The sequence below is a fragment of the Lacerta agilis genome, chromosome 1 (assembly GCF_009819535.1).
Source record: "Lacerta agilis isolate rLacAgi1 chromosome 1, rLacAgi1.pri, whole genome shotgun sequence".
Lineage (NCBI taxonomy): Eukaryota > Metazoa > Chordata > Lepidosauria > Squamata > Lacertidae > Lacerta > Lacerta agilis.
The window spans coordinates 112,988,163-113,011,390 of NC_046312.1; the positions used below are offsets into that span (position 1 = coordinate 112,988,163).

Here is a 23,228-nt window from a genome sequence, read left to right on the forward strand (position 1 = left end):
TTGGAGAGGTTCTTGGGGCACATGGTCTTAGGTTTCAGGCTTCTTTAAGATTAGTGAGGCAGCCCTTTTACCATGGACCCTATGGTTGTTTTGAACTGAAATTGCCTCCTAAGTGTGCATGCTTAATTATACTGAAAATATTTATATGTGACATTGGATTGTTTTGCATGTAATCTTTTTTTTAATCAGTTTTATTCCAGTCCAAGGCTTTCTTATTTGTAATGGTGTTCCCTTTACATGTAATTGGTTTAAAGTAATTGTTTAGGTCATGTATTTACTTGTGCAAAATGTGTATATGTTTGCATCCAAAATCTCCGGGTATAGGGCAGTATAGTCGTACCTTGGAACTTCCTGCACCCAATCAGAAGCCGTGCTTTGGTTTCTGAACGTTTTGGAAGTCGAACGGACTTCCAGAACGGATTCCGTTCATCTTCCAAGGTACGACTGTATATAAATTCAAATAATAATAATAATAATATCTGAAATGTCTGATAATTAGGATAGAACTGAAAGCTTAATGAATTTTGCAGTATCCAGCTCCCAATTTGCCACACTTTTAAAAGTAGGGTGAGCAATCTGTGGCCACTCCAATCTTCCATGCTGGCTGGTGTTGATGGTGTCCACCAATATCTGGAGCATCATATGTCCTATGGTACTGAGAGAATTTGAGCACACAGAATTGTATTTTTTTGCTGGGGAGGGGAGGAAGAGAAGGGACAAAAATATATATAATATGTGCAAGTGTTCTAAACCTCCTATACAATATGATGATATAGATATGAACTGTTGGAATGCCTGTCATAGGCCTGGTTTGCCCTTAATGCTAGACCATGGTTGATTTAACAAACAACAGGTTAACTGCAAGTTGTCCCACAGGTGATCAAGCAAACCTTGGCTTGTTTCTTCAAAGCTTGGTTTGTTTTCTGGCTGCTCTTGCTTTGCGCCTTTGGTGAACAATGAGGGTGAGGTGGTCCAACGAACCATGGTTAAGCAAAAGTGCTCGCACATAATGCCACATCATTTAAGGCTTTGTAAGCCAACAACAAACCATGGCTTCATGCTGTAATTTGTTGGCAGTCAGCAAACTATAGTTAAGATGCTGTGCAGCAGGGTTCACACATTGCAAAACGATGGTTTATGTGAATCAGCCCATAATGATTTAAGGCAGAGCACCTTCTCTCCTCCCTGTGTGTTTCAGGGACCTCTCCATACAACCATTATGTGCCCTCCATGCTAGGTAGTTTAGGCTGAGAGAGTGGCTAGCTGTAAGGCCACCCATTGAGCTTCATGATGAGTATGGATTTGAACCTTGGTTTCTCTGGTGCTAGTCAGCATTCCAGCCATGGCCCCATGCTAGTTCTCTATTGCATTAAGAACATCAAAAAGTAATACAATAGTCTCAACAGTGTTCATGCCCCTAGAAAAAGTGTAGGTTGCTATCCTATACAAACTTACCTGGGAGTAAGTCACATTGAATTCTGTGGGACTTACTTGTGAGTAGATGTGTATAGGCTTGTGCTGTGAATCTGTGCTCAGTGTAGATAGACACCTGGTTTTGTCTCAAATAACAAATCTAAAATTTGACTAAGGTCCTAAATCGAGGCGAAAAAAATAGGTTTTGCATGCTCCGTGGTTGGGTTGGAGGGAACCAAAGCACAGGTTATAACTTGTAGATTGCTAAGTGACAAATCCAGTATGTTTCAGGGAATGTGTATATCAGGCAAAACAAAGAGAGTATGGCATACTCAGGGCAATAGCATTGCTGTAAACAGCTATCAAGGGAGGCAAAAAGCCTTCAAAGTCTGTCTTCACAGAAGATGACAATTTCCCTGTTACATGTGGTATTTTTGTTCGCAAGAAAAACAACCCTGAGGAACTGACATAGGGAATTAAATCTGATAATGGGGTTGAAATGCACAAGAGTATAATTCTAATTGCTAATACATGTTAGGGTGCTTTATTCTATTTTGTATCAAACAGACTGGAAGCAAATGTCCTTAATAAGTCAGTAGGTTGCTATCAATCCCATTTTGGTCTTCCAGGTCTTCATCCTCCAGGACCTCCGTTGGCAAGACCTATTCTTCCTCGAGAAAGGGGAGCATTGGATAGAATTGTTGAATACTTAGTTGGAGATGGTCCACAGAACAGGTTAAACGTTACTTATTATGTTGAATTCTGAAGTTATAACTCTGAGTTGCTTCTCAGGTTTCCTGCGGTCTCTTCTTTGCATCACTCTGGTAATTGCGGAAACCCAAACCCAGATGGGAGGAGCCCACGCTATTGCTTTTCCTCTTGGTAGCATTGCTCCTTCCAGAAAGAGGGGCATGTAATAAATGTGACGTGAAAAGCAGCACTTACAGTGCAATCCAATACATGTCTACTTAGAAGTAAGCCCCACCAGGTTCAGTGGAACTTACTCCCATGTGAGCAAGTATAGGATTGTAGCCACACTGTAGCTTTCTAATAACTTATGTGAGCGGTCATTGCTCAGAGAATCTTAATCACCACACTTTTAATTGGCTGTCAATTAAAGCGCCTTTCCGACAGTTCTTGGAATAAAATCAGTTATATAAAGCATTGTTTTATTGGAGGAGTTATTTGTAGCTGCTATTATCATTATTATCATCATTCACCCAACCTTTACTCTCAGGTCCCAGGGTGGGTTAGAGCATTTAAAAAACAATATTAAAAACTGCTTAAAACAACTTACAATCACAAAAATAAGACGGATCCTAAAAATACACACCTCAGGTGTCAAAAGCCAGGTTAATGTCTTCAGCATTCTCCAGAAGCTGTACATTGAAGGTACCAGATGCAGCTTTGTAGGGAGGGAATTTTACAGCGTAGGGGCCACCACTGAGAATGCCTTTCCTGGGCCACAACCACCCTTCTCTAAGGGTGAAGGAACTACCAAGAGGGCCCTCACTGCTGATCGCAGCACCTAAGACAGTCTGTGGTGGTCTTTCAGATATTTGGGTCCTAAGTTGTTTCGGGCTTTTCAGATGTTCTGCCTCCTATTTTTTCTTCTTCAATTACTGGTACTTTGCCTCGTTCTGAATCTTACCAACTTTACCTAGCTGTAATTTGAATTCAAATTGATGCTGCTTCAAACCAAATAGCCAAATACTCAGATGGCAGCTTTTAAATTTGCAGTAAAGTATGTTTGTGAAAATAAATTTATAAAAGGTTATACTCTCAGGTGCCTGCTTGCAGGCTAAACACATTGTGGGGGTGCAGGGAGGAAGCCTGGGCTCCCCTTTTCTGATGTTGCACCGGGCATGTGGGCAAGGCTGCATGACATCATGTCCAAAGGGGCAGTAGCAGTCCACTTCCCCACTCCATGCATTTAAACTGCATGTATTTCAATGCCCCCTTTCTGGTGTGCAAGTCCAGTTGAAGTGATCCGGTAAAGGGACCCCTGACTGTTAAGTCCAGTCACGGATGACTCTGGAGTTGTGGCGCTCATCTCGCTTTACTGGCTGAGGGAGCCGGCGTTTGTCCGCAGAAGCTTCCGGGTCATGTGGCCAGCACGACTAAGCCACTTCTGGCGAAACCAGAGCAGCGCACAGAAATGCCACTTACCTTCCCGCCAGAGCGGTACCTATTTATCTACTTGCATTTTGACGTGCTTTCGAACTGCTAGGTGGGCAGGAGCAGGGGCCGAGCAACGGGAGCTCACCCCGTGGCAGGGATTCGAATTGCTGACCTTCTGATCAGCAAGCCCTAGGCTCTGTGGTTTAGACCACAGCGCCACCTGCGTCCCTGAAGTGATCCAGTAGTACGACTAAATTATATTAATGACCAAAATTAAGTGGCTAAACCAATGTTTTTAACCTCTGATCTCATCTTCTTTAGATATGCACTTATATGCCAACAGTGTTCCTCACATAATGGAATGGCTTTGAAGGAGGAATTTGAATATATTGGTAAGAACAAATGCATATATTCTGCTGCTTGAAAAAGCCTCCTGTCTCCCTGGCCACCATTGTCCGTTCAGGCATTTACAGAATGTAATATATTAGTTCTTGCTTAACTCTGTATCGGAGTGTGTCCTAAAAGTGCCAGAGCCATTAAAATCAATAAGCTTTAAGTACTCATAACTCTTTTTTTGTATTCAATTTTGTGTACTTATAATATGTTACGGTATTCATTTATGTATACCTTTTAGAATCCATTATCCTTAAAAAAAAAAGTTCTGTAATATGCAGGTCAAGGAACATGTGTGCAAAAGTGAGCTGTAGAAATAAGCTGCTTTCTCTGCATGCTTTCAAGATTGCACTTGGCTAGGAAACTGCACCCTAATAGGTTTTTGTTTTTGTTTTTAAATCTGGATCCTCACTTTACCAGAACTTCAACAAAATTTATCGTAACAGAGAAACCTGTGGGAGACATTGGAGATGAAGTGGGAACAAACTCCGGGGGCTATTCTTGAGTTTTACGGCTGACAATAACTTAAGACAGGCACAGCTCTTCATTGAACACAGATGTTTATTTTGCCGCCTCTCAGCAAACAAAAATCAATCTGCAAGTAATGTGAGAGAAATTATCTCAAGACATTTGGGCGTGTCTTCCCATTTGCTCTTGACTCTGAGAGGCACCATAACCCATTTTTTTCACGTGTTCTTGTATTATCAGAGGGCTAATACATTTACCCTTCAAGACCTGTATTACGCATGTGTGGTCAAAGTTTGGTTTAATCTCTCCTGAACAGCTCTCCCCTCCCCACCGCCCCCAGCTAAATTGATCTCGATTCATGAGGCAGTAGCCATACTGCATATAAATGGCAGAAAGTTTATACTGGATACGTAGCCTAAATTTTATAGGCTGTTGTTTGCCTGTGTGTTGTGACACTTTGATTTGTGTCTGCATGAGGGAGAGAGCTTTTGAGCTCTTTTCCAGAAGTATACAATGGGATGCTTCTTTCTCTCTCCCTTCCCTCTCCGGTTGCTATGTAAACTGTTACATCTGCCTATAGTAACCCACAATGTGCAATAGCAATTCTTGGAAACGGATTACAATTTTTGTAACACCAGTGACTTTGATCCTTAAATTTGCCTGTTCAAAATCCGCATGCATAGATTGCCCCCCTCCCCCATTCATACACGCACTAAATGACCTGCAAAGAAAACAGAATGGGTTCGTGTGCTCTCTGTTGAAGTGGTGATTCTTCAGACTTCAGGCAACGGCAAAGGGTTGGCAAGGAGGAAAGCAGTTTTTCTGAATATTTTCTCTTTCAGAATACAAAATCTCAACTGACTTGAGTCAGTTACAAAGAGTGATGCAAAACATTTGAGTGAGAAACAAAATCTCACTCCCGTTTTTGAATGTTCACTTAAAAGTCAAGGGTCATATCCAACACTGCTGTCCTGCTCAGTGGAACCTCTCCCCTTCTGCAATCCCCAACATGCCTTCAAAATCTGCTCCAGAGAGCTGGAGGACTCCTGGAGCATTTGGGTGGGGTGTGTGTGTGTGGCACGGGGGTGAGGAAGGGAAAGTTCTGCCGCACAAGCAAAATTATGCTCACACAACATTGGATACAACCCATGAGATGCATGTTAGCCTTTCACTTTTTGCACTTCCGACCATCGTTAAAATAAAGTTAAAGATGGATCGATGCACTTGTTCTGTGAAGCTTTCACTGCTTAAGACCTAGGCTCCCAAACTCAGGGAAACACCCCGTCATGTAGGGTTGCTATCCATCTCTCCCCCCCCCATACAGATTTTTAGCATGGCATTCTTCCCAAATTTGTGGATCAAGGTAAGCAAGGAACAAGCAGTGGGGTTGACCTGCAAGGAACAGGTGATAGTTGCTGTTGCCAAAGGAGTCACAAACCAAGCACCAGGTGTTTGGGCCTATCCCTCTGCCCTCTCTCCCTCTTCAGTGTTGTTGGTGGGTCCCAAAGCATATCCAACCTCACCAGCACTCCCTATTACACAACTTCTACATGGTAAAATAAATTGCAGCTGCAGCAGCCTGTATGTTTTCCCCCTGTACCTTTCTTTCACCAAAGCTGGAGCCAGTGGGAGGCAAAAGTGAGAAGTACTATTGATAAAAATGTGAGGATAAAATAGGGAGGAGGATAACCATGAACACTGCCTTGAGCTCCTTGGAGGAAAGGAAGGCTGCAGAAGTTGCAATAATAAAAAAGAGAAATGTTGCCTTAAACATATAGCTTCTCCAGTCTTTTTTGCCTCCTATGCATTAATTTAATGTGAAAGAAAAGAACATTCACATAGATTTTTGAGCAGAAGACTCAAATTATAGCCCTCCTAGTGGTGCAGCAATGGAACTTCTAACACTTTTGCAAAGCTAAGCGGGCTCCTGTATGGTTTCAATTTGGATGATGGGACTGTGTGTTGAGATTCCTGCATTACAGGGGGTTGGACTAGATGACCCTTGGGGTCCCTTCCAACTCTACAGTTCTCTGGAAAAACTGCATCAGAAATTTCAAATCCAAGAAAAGACTTGCCCTACTGTAAGAAAGACACTCTTCTTTGTTTGTTGTTGTCATTGATAATGGGAGAAAGTGAGAGTGTGCAGTGCCGCTTCTACAAAAATCAGTTTGCTGTTCTTCCTTTCCAAGTTAATGCTTCAGTCGTCTTGCAGCCATTGCACTGTTAGCACATTAAGGTTCAGTGAGCTAACTGGATACACTTGTATTAAAACCTTTCTGCAGCATTTAGGTGTGCCTACTGCTTTTTCCTGAATCCTGCAAGAAAAACAAGACCTCAAGCTCCGCGACTTCCAGATTTCAGCGCTGAAAAGAAGCAGCCTACAGAGGTACAGAGCACGACTGAAACTCTGCTGTCGGAGGAAGAAAAGTTAGAAGAGATTCAAATGGCTGAAGGTGTGCATTGAGTCCTCTACATTTGCCAGAAAATGTAATTGGGGCAATTGGATTTGAAGCATTTTGCTTTTCCTTGCAGTGCTGTTTATTCAATCTTGCCAGAGGATGTTCGCTATATATGATAGGAAGAGGGTTGCTCATAGTCAAAAACAACTACGATACTATATCTCATGTGCAGAAAATCTTTTCTCATCTTGATTTCCTAAGAATAGGATGATCTTGGGCCCATCCTATGGTATATTTTGCCTTGTTGGTTTTTTGAAGTTGGCTGCCAAGGTTGTTTTTAGTCAGCCCCCCCCCCCCAGCTGTAGTAGAATCCAAACTTAATTCACTTTCTTTTTGTAAAATAGATTCTTTCCATCCTATCTAGCAAGACTATCGGTCTCTTAAATTTTCTTTGTTTACAAAGCCCTGGTTCTTCTACTTTTAGGGTTTTTTTTAGTATCAATATTAGCATTTACACTGTGTAATTAAAGGATTTGGATCACAGAATGGTTAGATTTCATTGTTTTCCCCAGGTCATTGGGTTGAGGTGGGGTTTAAGTTCCTGCCTTTGTTCGTTAAGCTGGTTTTGCTGTTTTCCCCAGGGCAGGAAAATCTAGTAAAACTGACTTGGCTTTAAAAAATAAAATAAATAAATAAAATAATGGGTAGTTCAAAGACAAATTGTCAACTTTAATTTAAGAAAGTTCCTTCTGAGATGGTTTATAGGCTTGAAAATACAGTAAGCACCTTCTGTTCAGCTAACAAGAGCATGCCGCATTCTAAGAACGTAGCTTAGACTATCACTCTGTATTTATTTCCTTAAAAGTATTTTGTTGTATGTAAAAGCATCTTTTTGTAGATGGCTCTAAACAGAGAAATTTCTTGAGAGCATATCCAGAAATGATCATACTACCAAGTGCTCTTAGATGAACAAATCTGGCATGTAATGCCCACGTATGACAAGGTTTGTGGTGGAAAACCTTTGTAACCTTCTACAATTTGATGCAAACTGTTATCAATTTTCCTTTTATTTTTATAACCCTTTCTTCCTGGTAACAGGTCTCCAAGGCTACCTGTAATAAAAGAAAACAAAATAAAGCACAATGTATCCAGATTTTACCTTCCGTGAACAAAAGAGCAATCTTAATAGAGGGATCTGACTAGGAGAAGCGGGGAGGAGGCTGATGTTTGCCAATTTCCCCCCTTCCCCCTGCAACACCTCATCCCACCCTCTTCCAGAGAGTCCCCCAGACCCCAAGAGTAGATTTTTAGGGGGGAGGATGTGGAGGAAGGGAGGAGGAATCAAAATTCCATTGTCTCATTTGGGGTGATTTCTCCCTTCCCACTGCAGCTCTGTATGACACAGCCCACCATTTATTGTACACCGTCGAGATGTCTTCAGAGAGGCTTTTCAAGGGCTACAGAGGGGAGGAGGGAAAGGATCAGTTGTGTGAACTTGACATTCCACAAGCTGTTTTCCTCAGAAATGAATCACATGATCAGTGTAATCAAACTTTGTGTCTCATGCAGACCCTTTGGAAGAAGCCACCCAACTTACTGAGACAAATCAGGAAGATGACCAAGCTTTGACGATTGAAGACCAAAGCCGTGACGTAGTTGGGGCAGTGGCTGAAGAGCAACCAGGAAGCGAAGCCAAAACGGACACTACAGACTCCGAGTTTGCTGTTCCAGCTTCCCAACCACAAGAACCACTAGCAGAAGAATAAAGTGCCTAATTATTTTTAGCTACGCTCTTTCAGCTGTTACTTCCCCCCCCCCCCGGTGGGCTGCTTTCAAAAGCTGCAATGTCGCCACTCTCATGAGCTCAGACTGCCACTGTATGTTGAAGCTAAGTGTACTACGAGGTATTTTGTTGCAAGAGTGTGGGCAAGTTGAAAGTACTTCAGAATGTGCCAGTTAGCTGAAGTCAAACCCAAGCACAGGTCTCCTTCCTTTTTTTTTGGTTTTGCATACTTTCTAAAAAGACAACCTTAAAATGCCTAAACGGAGTATTTTACATACAAGTGAATTAAAATATAGTATTATTTGGTTATTGAACAAAGAGTGCTGTAAATAACTAAAAGGATGTGTAATTCTTGGTTTAGTAAACTTAGGTTTTTTTTTGGGGGGGGTAATATTTAGGTATTGAATGAATTTTGAATATCTAGATGTTTACAGGACAAATGGTGCTTAGGTATTTATCATAAGCAGTACGAAAGTGTCAATACAACTAAAACTTAGTCACTCCTAACCCTTTTTTAATTTTCCTTTGAGAGAATGCAAGTTGTTAAAGGGTTGTCCAAAGTATGATATATCCTTTTGGGGCTATATGCACAGCAGATGAGCTAACAGCATGTGAAATAGAAAGCTAGTTTGTGTTTACATGAAGCGTAGGAATATCCGCACTTGACTGTACTTGAATACTGCGCATTATTTATACCTGTACAATAATGACTATAAAAGTGAATTTTGTGTATTTTGTTAAAGGAAAATAAAGACTGTAGCATTATGTACTTGTTTTGCATGTACTTTTAAGGTTTAGACAGTCCATGTTACTATTTTCATATAAGCATTTACTTTGATTTCTCTTTCTGAGTACTGGATTATTTCTTTGGCACTTAACCAGACCTTTTCAGGATCGGTGAACCTTTCAAGCTTGGTGGTTTTCACAACGCCTGAGAACTGGTCAGTGCATCAGCAGACTTCATTATGAACATATGCCTGGAGAATAGGCCAACAGCACATAAAGGTGTTACGTAAATCTAAGAAAGTCTCTCTCACCAGTCAGTGCCAGGTGTAAATCATTCGAGTTTCTTAATGAGAAGAACAGAATATAAGTATAATGAATAAGTAATGTGCTTGACTCTCATAATATGATGGAAAACCTATCCTTCAGACTTCATCTGGCACATGTGCTGAAGACTGTAGACAGAATTTATCCAGCCAGGGGCAATTTCAGACTAGAGCAAGGATCCAGGCATGCTTGTTTGCTTGGTGTCCCATCTTCAAATGATATGCAAACCAGTTCCTGTCATTGAGCAACATCAAAGATGTTACCTGTTTTTTTCCTTTTCTTACTAAAGCGTGAGTTCTTTGTTGTTGTTGTTCAGTCGTTCAGTCGTGTCCGACTCTTCGTGACCCCTTGGACCAGAGCACGCCAGGCACGCCTATCCTTCACTGCCTCCCGCAGTTTGGCCAAACTCATGTTAGTAGCTTCGAGAATACTGTCCAACCATCTCATCCTTTGTCGTCCTCTTCTCCTTGTGCCCTCCATCTTTCCCAACATCAGGGTCTTTTCCAGGGAGTCTTCTCTTCTCATGAGGTGGCCAAAGTACTGGAGCCTCAACTTCAGGATCTGTCCTTCTAGTGAGCACTCAGGGCCGATTTCCTTGAGAATGGATAGGTTTGATCTTCTTGCAGTCCATGGGACTCTCAAGAGTCTCCTCCAGCACCATAATTCAAAAGCATCAATTCTTCGGCGATCAGCCTTCTTGATGGTCCAGCTCTCACTTCCGTACATTACTACTGGGAAAACCATAGCTTTAATGTACGGAAGCGTGAGTTCTACTGGACTAATAACTCATTGGAAAACTTCTGCCTAGCAATATGTGTGTTTCAGTCAGCTTGGCTTCCTTCCAGCAGTAGCTCCTCCCCTTCAGACCATGTGCTCCAGCAGAGAACATGGCCACATCCACAGACAAGCTCACAATCAAGCCTCCAAATAGCCCAGACAGGCAAGCAGCCTTAATCCAAAAGACACAAGCTCACTCTTTTCAGTCTCTTTCACCAGGCTCTCGCCAATGCCCCTGTTTACGAGTCCTTTTCCCAAGCTCCCAGGGACTACAATAAACACAATCGGCTCTAGCCAGCATTGCCAAATGGTCAGGGATGATGGGGGTTGTAGTTCCAGCAACATCTGGAGGGTACCAGGTTCCTCACCCCTGTGCTTGGGGCTCTGGTCTGGGCTGTTGCCTTATTGCTTTGCCCCATCGGGAAGAGGTCCTGCAGGGAGAGGGATACTGCTCCTGAAAAAATTCTGCCCTGCGCAGCTGCCAAGGGGGTAACCCCAGCTCTTGTTGCGCACTAGTGTAGGTTACAAACTTCAGTTAGAAGCCAATGGCTTGGAACAAACCCTGACTCATGCTTCTTCTCAGCGTAAGCCATCCAAGGAAAGTATCACATGTTTTAAAGGTTTTATGTATTTACTCAAACAAAAAACAAAGCCCACCAAATCAATTGGGGTTGTGCATCCTTGAGAAAGTAGAGCACAGCTGAAGACAGCTGCCTAATTGGTTTGGTGAAAATGGTCACTTGATCTCAGCCAAAAGGCTGAGAAGCGGTGGTTTGCTGAAAATGGTAATAATAATAATAATAATGGCCACATAAAATAGGGGAAGGAAAGTGATTCTTGGACTGTAAGGTCTCTAAACAAGAGCTATGTCACTTATATTTTATGTGCATCTGTTCAAGCAAAATACAAAATAATAATAATAATATTTATTATTTATACCCCACCCATCTGGCTGGATTTCCCCAGCCACTCTGGGTGGCTTCCAACAAAAATCAAAATACATTAAAATATCACACATTAAAAGCTTCCCTAAACAGGGCTGCCTTCAGATGTCCTCTAAATGTCTGGTAGTTGTCTATCTCTTTGACATCTGAAGGGAGAGAGTTCCACAGGGTGGGTGCTACTACCGAGAAGGCCTTCTGCCTGGTTCCCTGTAGTTTAGCTTCTCGCAGTGAGGGAACCGCCAGAAGGCCCTCGGCACTGGACCTCAGTGTCCGGGCAGAATGATGGGGGTGGAGACGCTCCTTCAGGTATACTGGACCGTGGCCGTTAAGGGCTTTAAAGGTCAACACCAACACTTTGAATTGTGCTCGGAAACGTACTGGGAGCCAATGGAGATCTTTCAGGACTGGTGTTATATGGTTTCAGCGGCTGCCCCCAGTTACCAGTCTTGCTGCCGCATTCTGGATTAGTTGTAGTTTCCGGGTCACCTTCAAAGGTAGCCCCACATAGAGCGCATTGCAGTAGTCCAAATAGTAACAGAAATCGTCATAATAGTATAAGTAGCAAGGAATCCCTGTAAGATTCATGCAATTATCTGAAATACAAACCCCTGTTTTTCCATCTTTACAGAGTGCATAGTAGCAGAAACACCAAAGTAGTAAATTATTATAGTGGTTAGACTCTAGTTTATAATATTACTAAAGCACAACTGTTTAGGGATGTACTAAATATTTGCCAGTTTCAATTTTTGGGTGAAAAACCGGGCAGTTTCAAGGATGTGTATAGAAATGTGAAAAACACTGTGTTAAATAATTACTTGTGTTCATTTTTTCCCCTTTTCATTGTTATACTGCTGTTTTGCCATACTTTTTTTTTGAAAAAGAAAAATAAGAAATCTAATTGAAGCTTTCCTCCTACCATAGGCCTAAATGAACAGAAGCTAACATGGGGCAATTAAAAGAGGCTATCTAAGGGGCAATAGAAGCCCTTCATCATTAAGAGGAAGCAATAAAATGAGAAGGACCCATAAACAGGAAACTTTTAGTTAATGACACAGAAACTGGAAAAAAAACCTCAGTAGCACTTTTTCTGTTCAGCACGAAGAGCATAGGCAACACTGACCTGCAGTAATTTAGCAACATTGTCCAGATTTTCCTCCAAAGCGAGCGAGCAGACAACAGATGGCAATTCCAGAGAAAAATGCTAGTGTTGGGAGCAACCTAGTGCCAACTCACTTTGGTTCAAGAAAGATTGACAAGCAGAAGTTTCATATCTTTGCTTAGACTGAGACCCCTCTTTATACAGTAGTACCTCGGGTTACGAACTTAATTCGTTCTGGAGGTGCGTTCTTAACCTGAAACTGTTCTTAACCTGAGGTACCACTTTAGCTAATGGGGCCTCCCAATTTCTGTTCTCATCCTGAAGGAAAGTTCTTAACCTGAGGTACTATTTCTGGGTTAGCGGAATCTGTAACCTGGTATGTGTGGTTATGTTTACAGTCTGGATCAAACGTTCTTCAGCCTGGTAATCTGTTGTTTTGGACAAAACACCTGGAGGGTACCAGCTAAGGGAAGGCTGTACATAGATGTACAGTACATTTGGGGAAGGCACAGGTGTTATTTGGACGATGAAAAAGATGGGTGCAAATTTCTTCCTAAAGGCTGGTTCTCATGTTGAGATGTGGCAGTGAATAGTCCAAGTCCTGTTGCGAATGCTGTAAGCAAATCAACTACGGCAGTCAAGCATTTCGTAAGACGGCCATGAAGCTTCATAGGTGACATTGGACCAGTCACTGCCTCTTATGGGTTGCTGCAGGGATTAAATGAGGAGGGGGACAACTATGTATGCTCCATGGACACAGGTGGGAAATGAATGCAATAAATGAATGAATGAATGAATCGTCTCACTATTTGCTCTGAAGTCACAGCAGCCACTATGGAGAAATTATTTTAACGCTCTGAATTGAAATATACCCTGTGGATACAGCTTAATCTGTAACATAAAAGATTTTCCAAGTCTCTCCTGATGCCAAGTGGATGGCTACATACAAGACTTAACATCTGTATATGTATTTGTCCTGGAAGACAACACTTCATGCTTGGTAATTGTTTTAATATTTTGCAATAAAAAGGAGGGAGGGAAGAAATTGGAGCCTTAATATCATCTGGCGGGGCCACTGTTTAGCCACCCCACCACCAGGAAAAGGAAACTAGAAGTTCCATTGTTTTTGTAATGAGAGAATTCATTATTTCCCTCATTAAAGTCAATTCTTGAAAGGGCTTATATTGAGCTGGATCATCTTTGTGTTTGAAATACAATATTTTTATTTTATTTTATTTCCGAAGGATTTGTAGCTGAAGTGCAGTGGGACTGCTGGAGTCATTGTAAGATCCTTATACCATGCAAAGGTTGGTATTTGTTCCATGCTGGTTTATTTTTGGCTAAGCTGCAGAAGAGCCCCGAGATGAGATCTCCTGTTAAAAGTCCTAATGCTACATGATACCCTCGTGCCTGTGTTGCTGTCATTCTAACTAGTTCTTTAGCAATGCATAAATCACTTCTGGATGTTTGTGGCATGTTCTTGCCTTTCAGAGCAGTAGATAAAGCCAGGATCCCACAAAACAAAGCTGGTTTAACATGCAGCTGCAGTGCAGAGGAAACTTACGTTTTTGTGAAGCTGGGGGTTTAGTGAAGGAGTTAACTTTTCTTTTTTTAAATAAAAGAATGAGGAAAGAAAGAACTTCATTTCAGTTCTTCAAAACCTATACAAATGGTATATTTACTTCCTGAAGGAACCAGTTACAGGTAGGTAGCCATGTTGGTCTGCCATAGTCAAAACAAAATAAAAAATAAAAAAATCCTTCCAGTAGCACCTTAGAGACCAACTAAGTTTGTTCTTGGTATGAGCTTTCGAGTGCATGCACACGAAAGAACAAGAACAAACTTAGTTGGTCTCATACCAAGAACAAACTTACGGTAGTTGGTCTCTAAGGTGCTACTGGAAGGATTTTTGTTTTGTTTTGTTTTGTTTTGTTTAGGAGCAAATATGCATAACAACGAATGAAAACAAAAGTGCATCCAGTAGCTTGCCAAAATGTATACATTAGTCAAAACTGAATACAAAAAATGAGAAATTTGTGCTAAAATGCTGAAGAATTTTCAGTGGGTTTCTTTAAAAATTTCAAATTTCTGCAGATAACTGAATTTAAGACTGGAAAACTGAAATGAGCAGATCCTTCCATCCCTAGCAGTGATTAATAAACACAACATAAATAGTGTTATGAAACAGCAGCATCTCAAATATCTCAATATTACCTCCTTTCTTCACCTGCTGGCTCAAAACGACCTGAAAATAGAGACAATGCATGTAATTTTGTAACCCATGAAAATCTTTTAATAAAAACGATTTTAGAAAACCAAACAAACCACTGAATTAAAAAAAACAAAACAGCAACACGGTTTGTGTGTATATGCCACACCTTTGGATAAATACAACAACACCAGATTTTTCCCTTTATATGAAGCTGTTTGTGGGAAAAGCTCATTGTCGCTGGCAGTCTACACTGGGGACAGAAAAACCTGTGGCTTTCCAGATGCTGCACTCTCAATTCGTAGCAAGCAATGGGGGCAGTTGACAGGTCCCTTGTTTCTGGATTATTTTATACTCTTGGTTAAAAGCAAACAAACCTACATTTAAGTGCAGCAGAACATTAAAAGCAATTTAAATGTCAAAAAGCAAGCAAATGCAAAATTGATCAGTGCTCATCTGCAGTGTTTAATGCGGCAGCCATCACTAGTTTAACTAATTATTGCCATTCTTTGTTTTAGAGATGTCCTCTGTCCTCTACATGTTATAACACAGGGTTAAGGCTACTGCTTCTCTCTCTGTGTTGGCATGTAGCCAGTCAAAGGCCTTCACAACATGGGCTGATTGTGGCCATATCTCTGCCTGTTTGTAGCTACCTGGGGGAATACAATTAACTACTCATTGTTCTGAGCCTTATTTCTGTTACTCCCATTGTCTCTATACACGCCCTTAGCAGATCTGTCTCTCTGTGTGACCTGAACTCTACTTATAGAGTGAACTATAAATACTGTCGACAAATAAAGGGGTGATGGAGGAGAAAAAGAGTAACATGATGGCACAAGACTTGCTTATGGTGCACATAGCGATCCACAGAATTCCATCTTTCTGAGAAATGGTGATGTAGCTAGGCTTGTCTTAAAAAGGTAAAGGTACCCCTGGCCGTTACAGTAAGTGCGACTTGTGGTCCGGAGTGTCCTATGGAGCGAAAAATATGGTAGGTCCAGTCATGGACGACACTGCAGTTGAGCGCTCATCTCGCTCTATAGGCCGAGGGAGCTGCCGTTTGTCCGCAGACAGCTTACAGGTCATGTGGCCACCATGACTAAGCTGCTTCTGGCGAACCAGAGCAGCGCACGGAAGCGCCGTTTACCTTCCCGCCGGAGCGGTACCTATTTATCTGCTTGCACTTTGACGTGCTTTCGAACTGCTAGGTGGGCAGGAGCTTTGACAGAACAATGGGAGCTCACCCCTTCGCGGGGATTCGAACCGCTGACCTTCTGATCGGCAAGCCCTAGGCTCTGGTTTAGACCACAGCGCCATCCGTGTCCCTGTCTTAGCCTAAATAAAAAATGAACTTTGGGAACAGTGTTGGCCAAACTTGAGTCTCCAGCTGCTTTTCGACTACAGTTCCCATCATCCCTGACCACTGCTCCTGCTAGCTAGGGATGATGGGAGTTGTAGTCCAAAAACAGCTGGAGACCCAACTTTGGGAGATTAATAAGCTTAAGTTGCGTATTAAGACCTCTCCCATCCCACTCCACTCCCTTAATCCTTCTTGGACTTGGTTCAGCCGTAACCCGCCTAGCCCATCCCTGAACCACTCTCCTAAATGGCAGTGTCCTTTGAAAGGACTACAAATTCACATGGATGCTGTGCTGTGGAGTGTATTAGTATTATTTAGTATTATTTAAATTTGTGTATATAAATTTTTATTTAAATTTGTGTGTCAGGGCCACCTGGAGCTTATGGCATCTTTGGCTGCTTAGCATTTTTATGTTGTGTTCTGAAACTGTGTATGTGTGTGTGTGTGTGTGGCGGTTGTCAGAAGATGGACACAAATGTTGGATCTGGCTTTAAGTATTCAGCGACTGATAAAAAGGTATGATTTTCCAGTTAGAGAATCTGGGGAGCCTGTGTGTGAGAATGGATGGAGGCACCTTCTACTTAAGGAATGCTAGACCTAGACTGAATTCATAATCAGTAATAACCAGCACCGTGGACTGAGCCCAGATTAACTGGCAGCCCGTACAGTTGAACCAGCACTGGAGTAATCGGCTTTCTCCAGCGTAGCCCAATTGTGAGTCTCTGAGCTCTCCAGCTTTTTCCATAATATTGTGCAGAGTTTATCCCTTCATTACTGCATACAGGAAAGGTACTGGATTGTCCACTTTATGTTCAGGGTGGGATACATGGAGGCAACAAAAGCATTGAAAAGTATGTTTGAAAAACTGTAAGGGTAACCATTTTGTAGAAATCTAACCCGCAGAATAGTCATTTTGTTTACCAACCTCACTTGGGAAATGTCCAATTGCCGTGTCGGCTAATTAGGGGCTATAATGACCATTAGTGTTCCTGTTTTCCAACTGCGTATTTAATAATTCAAATCATTAAATGGTGGCAACTGGATATCCATGATTATTCTGTGGTCACAAGGCGCTCATAGATGATATGAATAGTTGCTAGGTTGTCCATACTTTCCCAGATTAGAAGGCGGCAACTCTGTTCCAGTGTTGTTTTAACTGAGAGCCATGATCTCATTGGCTGAAACCCAGTGGCGTTCATCGGCCAGTGGGGTAGACACCATTGGCACAATGGAGACTCCAAAATCTGCTTTGGAGGGTTGGGAAAACTTCTGGAGCAGATCTACTGTGAAAGGAGGGCTAAGGGGAGGATTGGGAGGGGAAGTCTTAATGCATGAGTGGAAGTCTGCTCTGATGACATGTTTCCCTTTATTCCCAGTGGTTGTCTAAAGTTCGGAGCTGTGCCTAGCAATTAAGGCATAAATCCCATTAAATCCATTGCGTGTTTAGGATTGCAGCCCATATGAATAACAACCAAATGATGACAACCTCCAGAGTGGCAGTCACATTTATCTCTTGCAGCAAAGCAATGAAGAGTCTTGTGGCACCTTAAAGACTAAGATTTATTATGGCATAAGATTTTGTGGGCAAGGTCTACTGCATCAGGCGCCGGAAGCGTACTGGTGTGTACTTGAGTTGAGAGAAAAGCATTTGGTCTCATAGGCATCCGCAGTAATTTTTACAGGGGAGTAGTAGTGTAAGCACTCCTTTTTGTTGTTGTTATTGCTAAATAAGAAATAGCTAGTACAGTGGTACCTCCGGTTACGAACTTAATTTGTTCCGGAGGTCCATTCTTAAGCCGAAACCGTCTTAACATAAGGCGCACTTTCACTAATGGGGCCTCCTGCTGCTGCTGCGCCGCCGGCGTGTGACTTCCGCTCACATCCTGGGGCAAAGTTCGCAACTAGGGGCATCTACTTCCGGGTTAGCGGAGCTCGTTACGGTACGTAACCCGAGGTTCCACTGTGTTAGAGAGCAGAGCTATTATTTCTGGTAGATCTAGTGACTGACCAGTTGTGAGGCCTGGGTAGACACGGCCTCTGGGAAACTTGTATCCAAGGTCATACCCATCCATTGTCTATCAGTGGTTAGACTTGCTCACCATCCGCAGTTAGACTTGGCATCTAGACAACAGCTAAGATTCACCTAACAAATTGCAGCAGTGGAAGCCCTGCTTTCAGGGGCTTCTGATACAGGGATTCTCCCTCCTCTCCTCTGCCTTCACCTCCCAAAATTGGCTCTGGAGAGGGGATCTGGAGAACATTCTTGCACAGGCAGAATGTCTACAATAGCACAATGCTGAATTCATTCATCCTCTTTCCACTCGCCTCCGAAACCCTCCAGTTACTCCTACTAAACCTTACCCAACCTGTTGAACTTGTCCTTTGGGGGCAGAGCGGAGTTAAGGATCCAACCCATTGGCCAGATCCAGTTCCTGATGCTTGCCTTAAGCATTTTGGGGCCAGGTTATCTGAAGGGCCACCTGCACTCATAAGCCCTTGCTTGGTTGCAGAAGATTCACTTGCAGGCCAGCCACCAAAGTAAATTACACTGGCAGGCATAAGAGATGTGATCTTTTTGTTGGTGGCTTCGTATTTGTGGAATTCTCTCTCAAAGGATGTATGTTTGGCTCCTTCCTCATCTGCTTTCAAACGGGCCTTAAAGACCTTCATCATTGCAACCTTTTTTTTTTTTTTGCTAATGGTGCCAGGCTGGACTGCAAATTGTTGCCGTTTCTGTGTTTTAAAGCACGCTAAATTGCCTAATCTGGTTTATCTGCACTGGGGTGCATCTTACCTGCTGCGTAATTCATGTTTTATGGTTTTGACTGAGAGCCACATTGACAGGGCTTTTGCTCCGAAAGGCAGGCATTTAAAAATACTGAACATAAATAAAATTGGGCATTTTGCAACAAATAAAAACCATGGTTTGTATGCTCCTGGTGTCCCTCAGCAGATAGAATGCCTTTTGAACTAGTGGAAGTTTCTGTCAAGGAGGGTGATTTTTGAACATTCCTTCTCCCCCTTCAGCCCCACAGCCCCACGCCCCAAAGCAGATTTTCAAGGGATCCATGTGGGGCGAAATATTCCTACATTACAGGAGGTTGGACTAGATGATCCTTGTGGTCCCTTCCAACTATTCTGTAATTCTAATCCTGGGACACAGAGGACAGCAGGAAGGAGGTGTTTTGCCAAAATTGCCTCCTTCTCCATTATGCTGAAAAAAAGCACCTGTTGAATCAAATAACTTTTTTCGTCGGTGGAGGGGGACCCCATTTAGATACAGCCCAATAATTTTATTTTTCACTTTTCTCTTTCTCTACGTGTGTAGATATAGAGATATAACATCCATGAAAGATTATGATGGTTCTATTTCTAGGATCTGTCAGATTTGGACCTCACCAAAATGGATGAGGTGACAGAGGTTTGCCCAACAGCAGTTGGCTGAAGTCCACACATTTCATGCAGGTCAATTAACAGGTGTTTGACCTCCGGAGGCCAATTTCTTTGGCTGTGTCTCGGAATAAAAAGCGAGTCTTGGAAAAGAGGAAGAGTGAAGGCAAGATGCCAGTTCCCCTCCCTCCCTCAAAACCAGATACACATCCCCACTTGAATAAAAGACTACATTTGTTACTCCTTAAGCTTATGGCATGGGACGCGGGTGGCGCTGTGGGTTAAACCACAGAACCCAGGGCTTGCTGATTAGAAGGTCGGTGGTTCGAATCCCCACGACGGGGTGAGCTCCTGTTGCTTGGTCCCAGCTCCTGCCAACCTAGCAGTTTGAAAGCACGTCAAAGTGCAAGTAGATAAATAGGTACCACTCTGGCAGGAAGGTAAACGGCGTTTCCATGTGCTGCTCTGGTTCGCCAGAAGCGGCTTTGTCATGCTGGCCACATGACCCGGAAGCTGTACGCCGGCTCCCTCAGCCAGTAAAGCAAGATGAGCGTCGCAACCCCAGAGTCGGACACGACTGGACCTAATGGTCAGGGGTCACTTTACCTCTAAGCTTATGGCAGTTTTTAAGGTGCCACAAGGCTGCTGTGTTTGCTGCAACATCTAACAAGGATGCCCCTCTAGAAACACACAGTTGTGTACCTGTAACATTTATTGTGGAGCGCAGGTTGTGTGACAGAGCCGCATATTTCTCTCTCTCCTATATAAACAGTTGTCTGCCGGTTCTGTTTCCCCCCTCTCCTGCTTTTCTCCTGTCCCTGTTTTTTCCCCCCAGTGGGATTTACAATCTGTGACAAGTTCATCGAATGCTAGAGTGTATTACCTTTACAGCATTGGGTGGGCAGCTGCCACAGCACAGCTGCTCCCACACTGCAAAGGTAATGTCAGGCTCCAGGCTATTGAAAGAAATGGAAGGTAGATCTTCCCCCAACGCTGAAATCATCCCTGCTAGAAAACGTGACAATGGTGGCCTGGGTTAGAGCCATAGCTGTCAACTTTCCCTTTTTTTACAGGAAATTCCCTTATTCCAGCGCCGTTTCCCATTGCAAAAAAAAAGGAAGGTTGACAGCTCTGGTTAGAGCCACAATTACTGCATGTGGTCCAGGGCTCCTCAGTGCTACCTGACTGAGCCATGTGGGAATGTGCAGGACTGGCTGCAATCGCCCCTGTGCTGCAAAGGTAACACAAGAAAGGGTAGAAAACGGGCAGTGTCCGTCAGGAACGCAGGGGAACTGAGTTCCCTTACCTTTTAAAATTAAATAATTATTTTTGTGTGCTTCGGGGGTGATGGGGCTGGAACAGATATACACCCAATGCCTGAGCCAAAAATCCACCCATATTTGTAATCGATAAACAACAAACAACTTTCGTGGTGAGTTTCCCCACCTCCCCCACCCCCAAAAAGCACTAGTATCAGTTCTAACTACATTTTAAAATTCTATTTTAGGCAGTGCTTTTTTCCTGGGGGGATGCAGGGGTACGCATACCCCCAAAATATTTTGTGAATCTAAGTTTGGCCTCGTTGAGGGGCAGTATTTCAATATGAGTAGGAAAATGAGAATATATATATATATATATATATATATATATATATATATATGGGGGAAAACCTGCTTTTAGGTATGTTTGCTTTTGGAATGCACCAAACAAAATTACCACAGAAGAGATAAGGCTAGGGTTGGACCTGCCCTACCCCCATGACACACACATTTTCTACTTATCCTGCACAAAAGCACTCCCTCCAACAGTAAAATAAATAAATAAATAGCACCACCTCCTGCAAAATTAAGTGGTGCATTTATACAGTCCACACTTCCTCCAAAGTGGTGTACACTCCACTCCCCTTCTCCATTTTATCCTTACAACTTAGGATAGCCTGGGAGGCAGTGATCAGCCCAAGTGAAGTTCTTGAATGAATGAGGATTCGAATTCTGGTCTCCCGAGTCCTAGACTAATGTTAACCACTTACAGCACACTGGCTCCCCCACTTCACCCTGCGAGGCACAGCAGAGGCAGATATAGAGGAGCACGACTGGTTCAGTCACCCTGGCGTGGAGCCTTGGGTGTGATGCAGGGGATGCCGCAACTATGATTTAGAATGGAGCACGAGAGGTGGGGATGCGAATTTTGGCATTGCACAGGGTGCCGCTGAAATTTAAGACCTTAAGGCCTGCCACTGCACAGTTGCTCTGAGAGAGAACACTTAGCCTGCCTGCCTGCCAGCTGCCTCAGTCTGTTTTCTTTTGCTACCCAGAAGCTGGGACAATGACACTAAGGCTGCAATCTTATACATACACACTTAACCAACTGAGTACTGTGCAGCTTCATTCGGTGTAGACATGATTGTATTGTTCAATCTGTTTCTAAATGCTTATATGATTTTATTATTGCATCATTCATTCATTCATTCATTCATTCATTCATTCATTCATTCATTCATTTCAACCATGAGTCACTTCAGGACTTTCTTAGTCAGAAACGATGTACAACCAGGGCTTTTTTTTTTCAACTGGAACTCAGTTCCGGCACCTCTCACATGGACACCATTACCATTATAAGAGAACATTATAAGTGTACCGGCACCTCTATTTCTAGAAAAATAGCAATGTGTACAATTCTGTTAAAGTTAAACCTGGGGTAAAACCTTGCCCTCTGTCTACATATGGAACTGAACCTAGCAGTTTGAAAGCACGTCAAAGTGCAAGTAGATAAACAGGTACCACTGTGGCGGGACGGCAAACGGCATTTCTGTGCGCTCTGGCAATTGTCAAGGTGTTGCTTTGTGCCAGAAGCGGTTTAGTCATGCTGGCCACATGACCCAGAAAGCTGTCTATGGACAAACGCCGGCTCCCTCGGCCTGAAGGCGAGATGAGCGCCGCAACCCCATGGTCGCCTTTGACTGGACCTAACCGTCCAGGGGTCCTTTACCTTTACCACTTAGGTTATACTGGTGGTGTGGAAACCATCACTGAATTAATGTCACGAGCTCCCATATTAGACGAATCCAGTCTGCACCTCCTCTGCACATAAGAACCTATCTATAGAGGAACTGATTGCGTAAATGTTCAAATCATGGTATGCGCAGCTAGCTGTCCTCCAGGGTCAAGAAGGAATAAGACTATTAAGTCGTACTGGGGAGGGTGCCTGGCAAGACCAGGCAGTAGTTGGATCCTATTTTGATTACTTCGTTTTATGTTGAGAATTGCATCTTCACAAAAGTGCACAAAATGGGGAAACTGTGGACTTTTTGTCCTGGGATAGCTTATCAGTAGAAGATGTAAACATTTCAGGGGAGCTGTTATAGGCTTATTGTCTCTAAATGGTGATTTATGTCCTTATTTCTACATTATTGCCCGCCTGGTACTGCCCCGTGTCATTTTTCAGGTGGTTTTATTTTCATTAGTATAGCCACTTTAGCTTGTGATCACTGCAATGCATTGCATTAGATTCATAGTGCTGACATCTAACCCTGTCAAGCCGGCTCATTGACCCCTCAGCCTCCGAAACATCGGTTTATCTCCCGGTGCCGCCAGCATCACTGCTACCACCAGCTGCAGCTGTGTGATGCTTAAAGCTGAGAAACTCCTCTATCCGTTTCATGTACATTGCGGGCAGTTTAAAGGCTGATCAGAATCAAATATTGCTCTTTCAAATTTGATAATGTATGACTACAAAACAGTGACCTTTGATACATAGTAATACATCAAGATGACAGGAGCAGTAAGTGCTGCAATTACCTCTACTACAAGTTGAGATTGTGTG

At 42.9% G+C, this 23,228-nt stretch overlaps 1 protein-coding gene across 4 annotated transcripts in view; it reads left to right on the forward strand.

The window, feature by feature from the left end:
• The window catches only part of LNPK (lunapark, ER junction formation factor), a 40,977-nt gene extending 31,635 nt beyond the window's left edge, over window positions 1-9,342 (forward strand). For all 4 annotated transcript variants that reach the window (XM_033167691.1, XM_033167706.1, XM_033167699.1 and 1 more), the window contains exons 10-13: window positions 2,043-2,148; window positions 3,856-3,926; window positions 6,678-6,848; window positions 8,364-9,342. In XM_033167691.1, coding sequence (XP_033023582.1) covers window positions 2,043-2,148; window positions 3,856-3,926; window positions 6,678-6,848; window positions 8,364-8,560 — 545 coding nt within the window. In that variant the 3' untranslated portion in view covers window positions 8,561-9,342. The remainder of the gene's footprint in view (window positions 1-2,042; window positions 2,149-3,855; window positions 3,927-6,677; window positions 6,849-8,363) is intronic.
• Window positions 9,343-23,228: the final 13,886 nt, after the last annotated feature.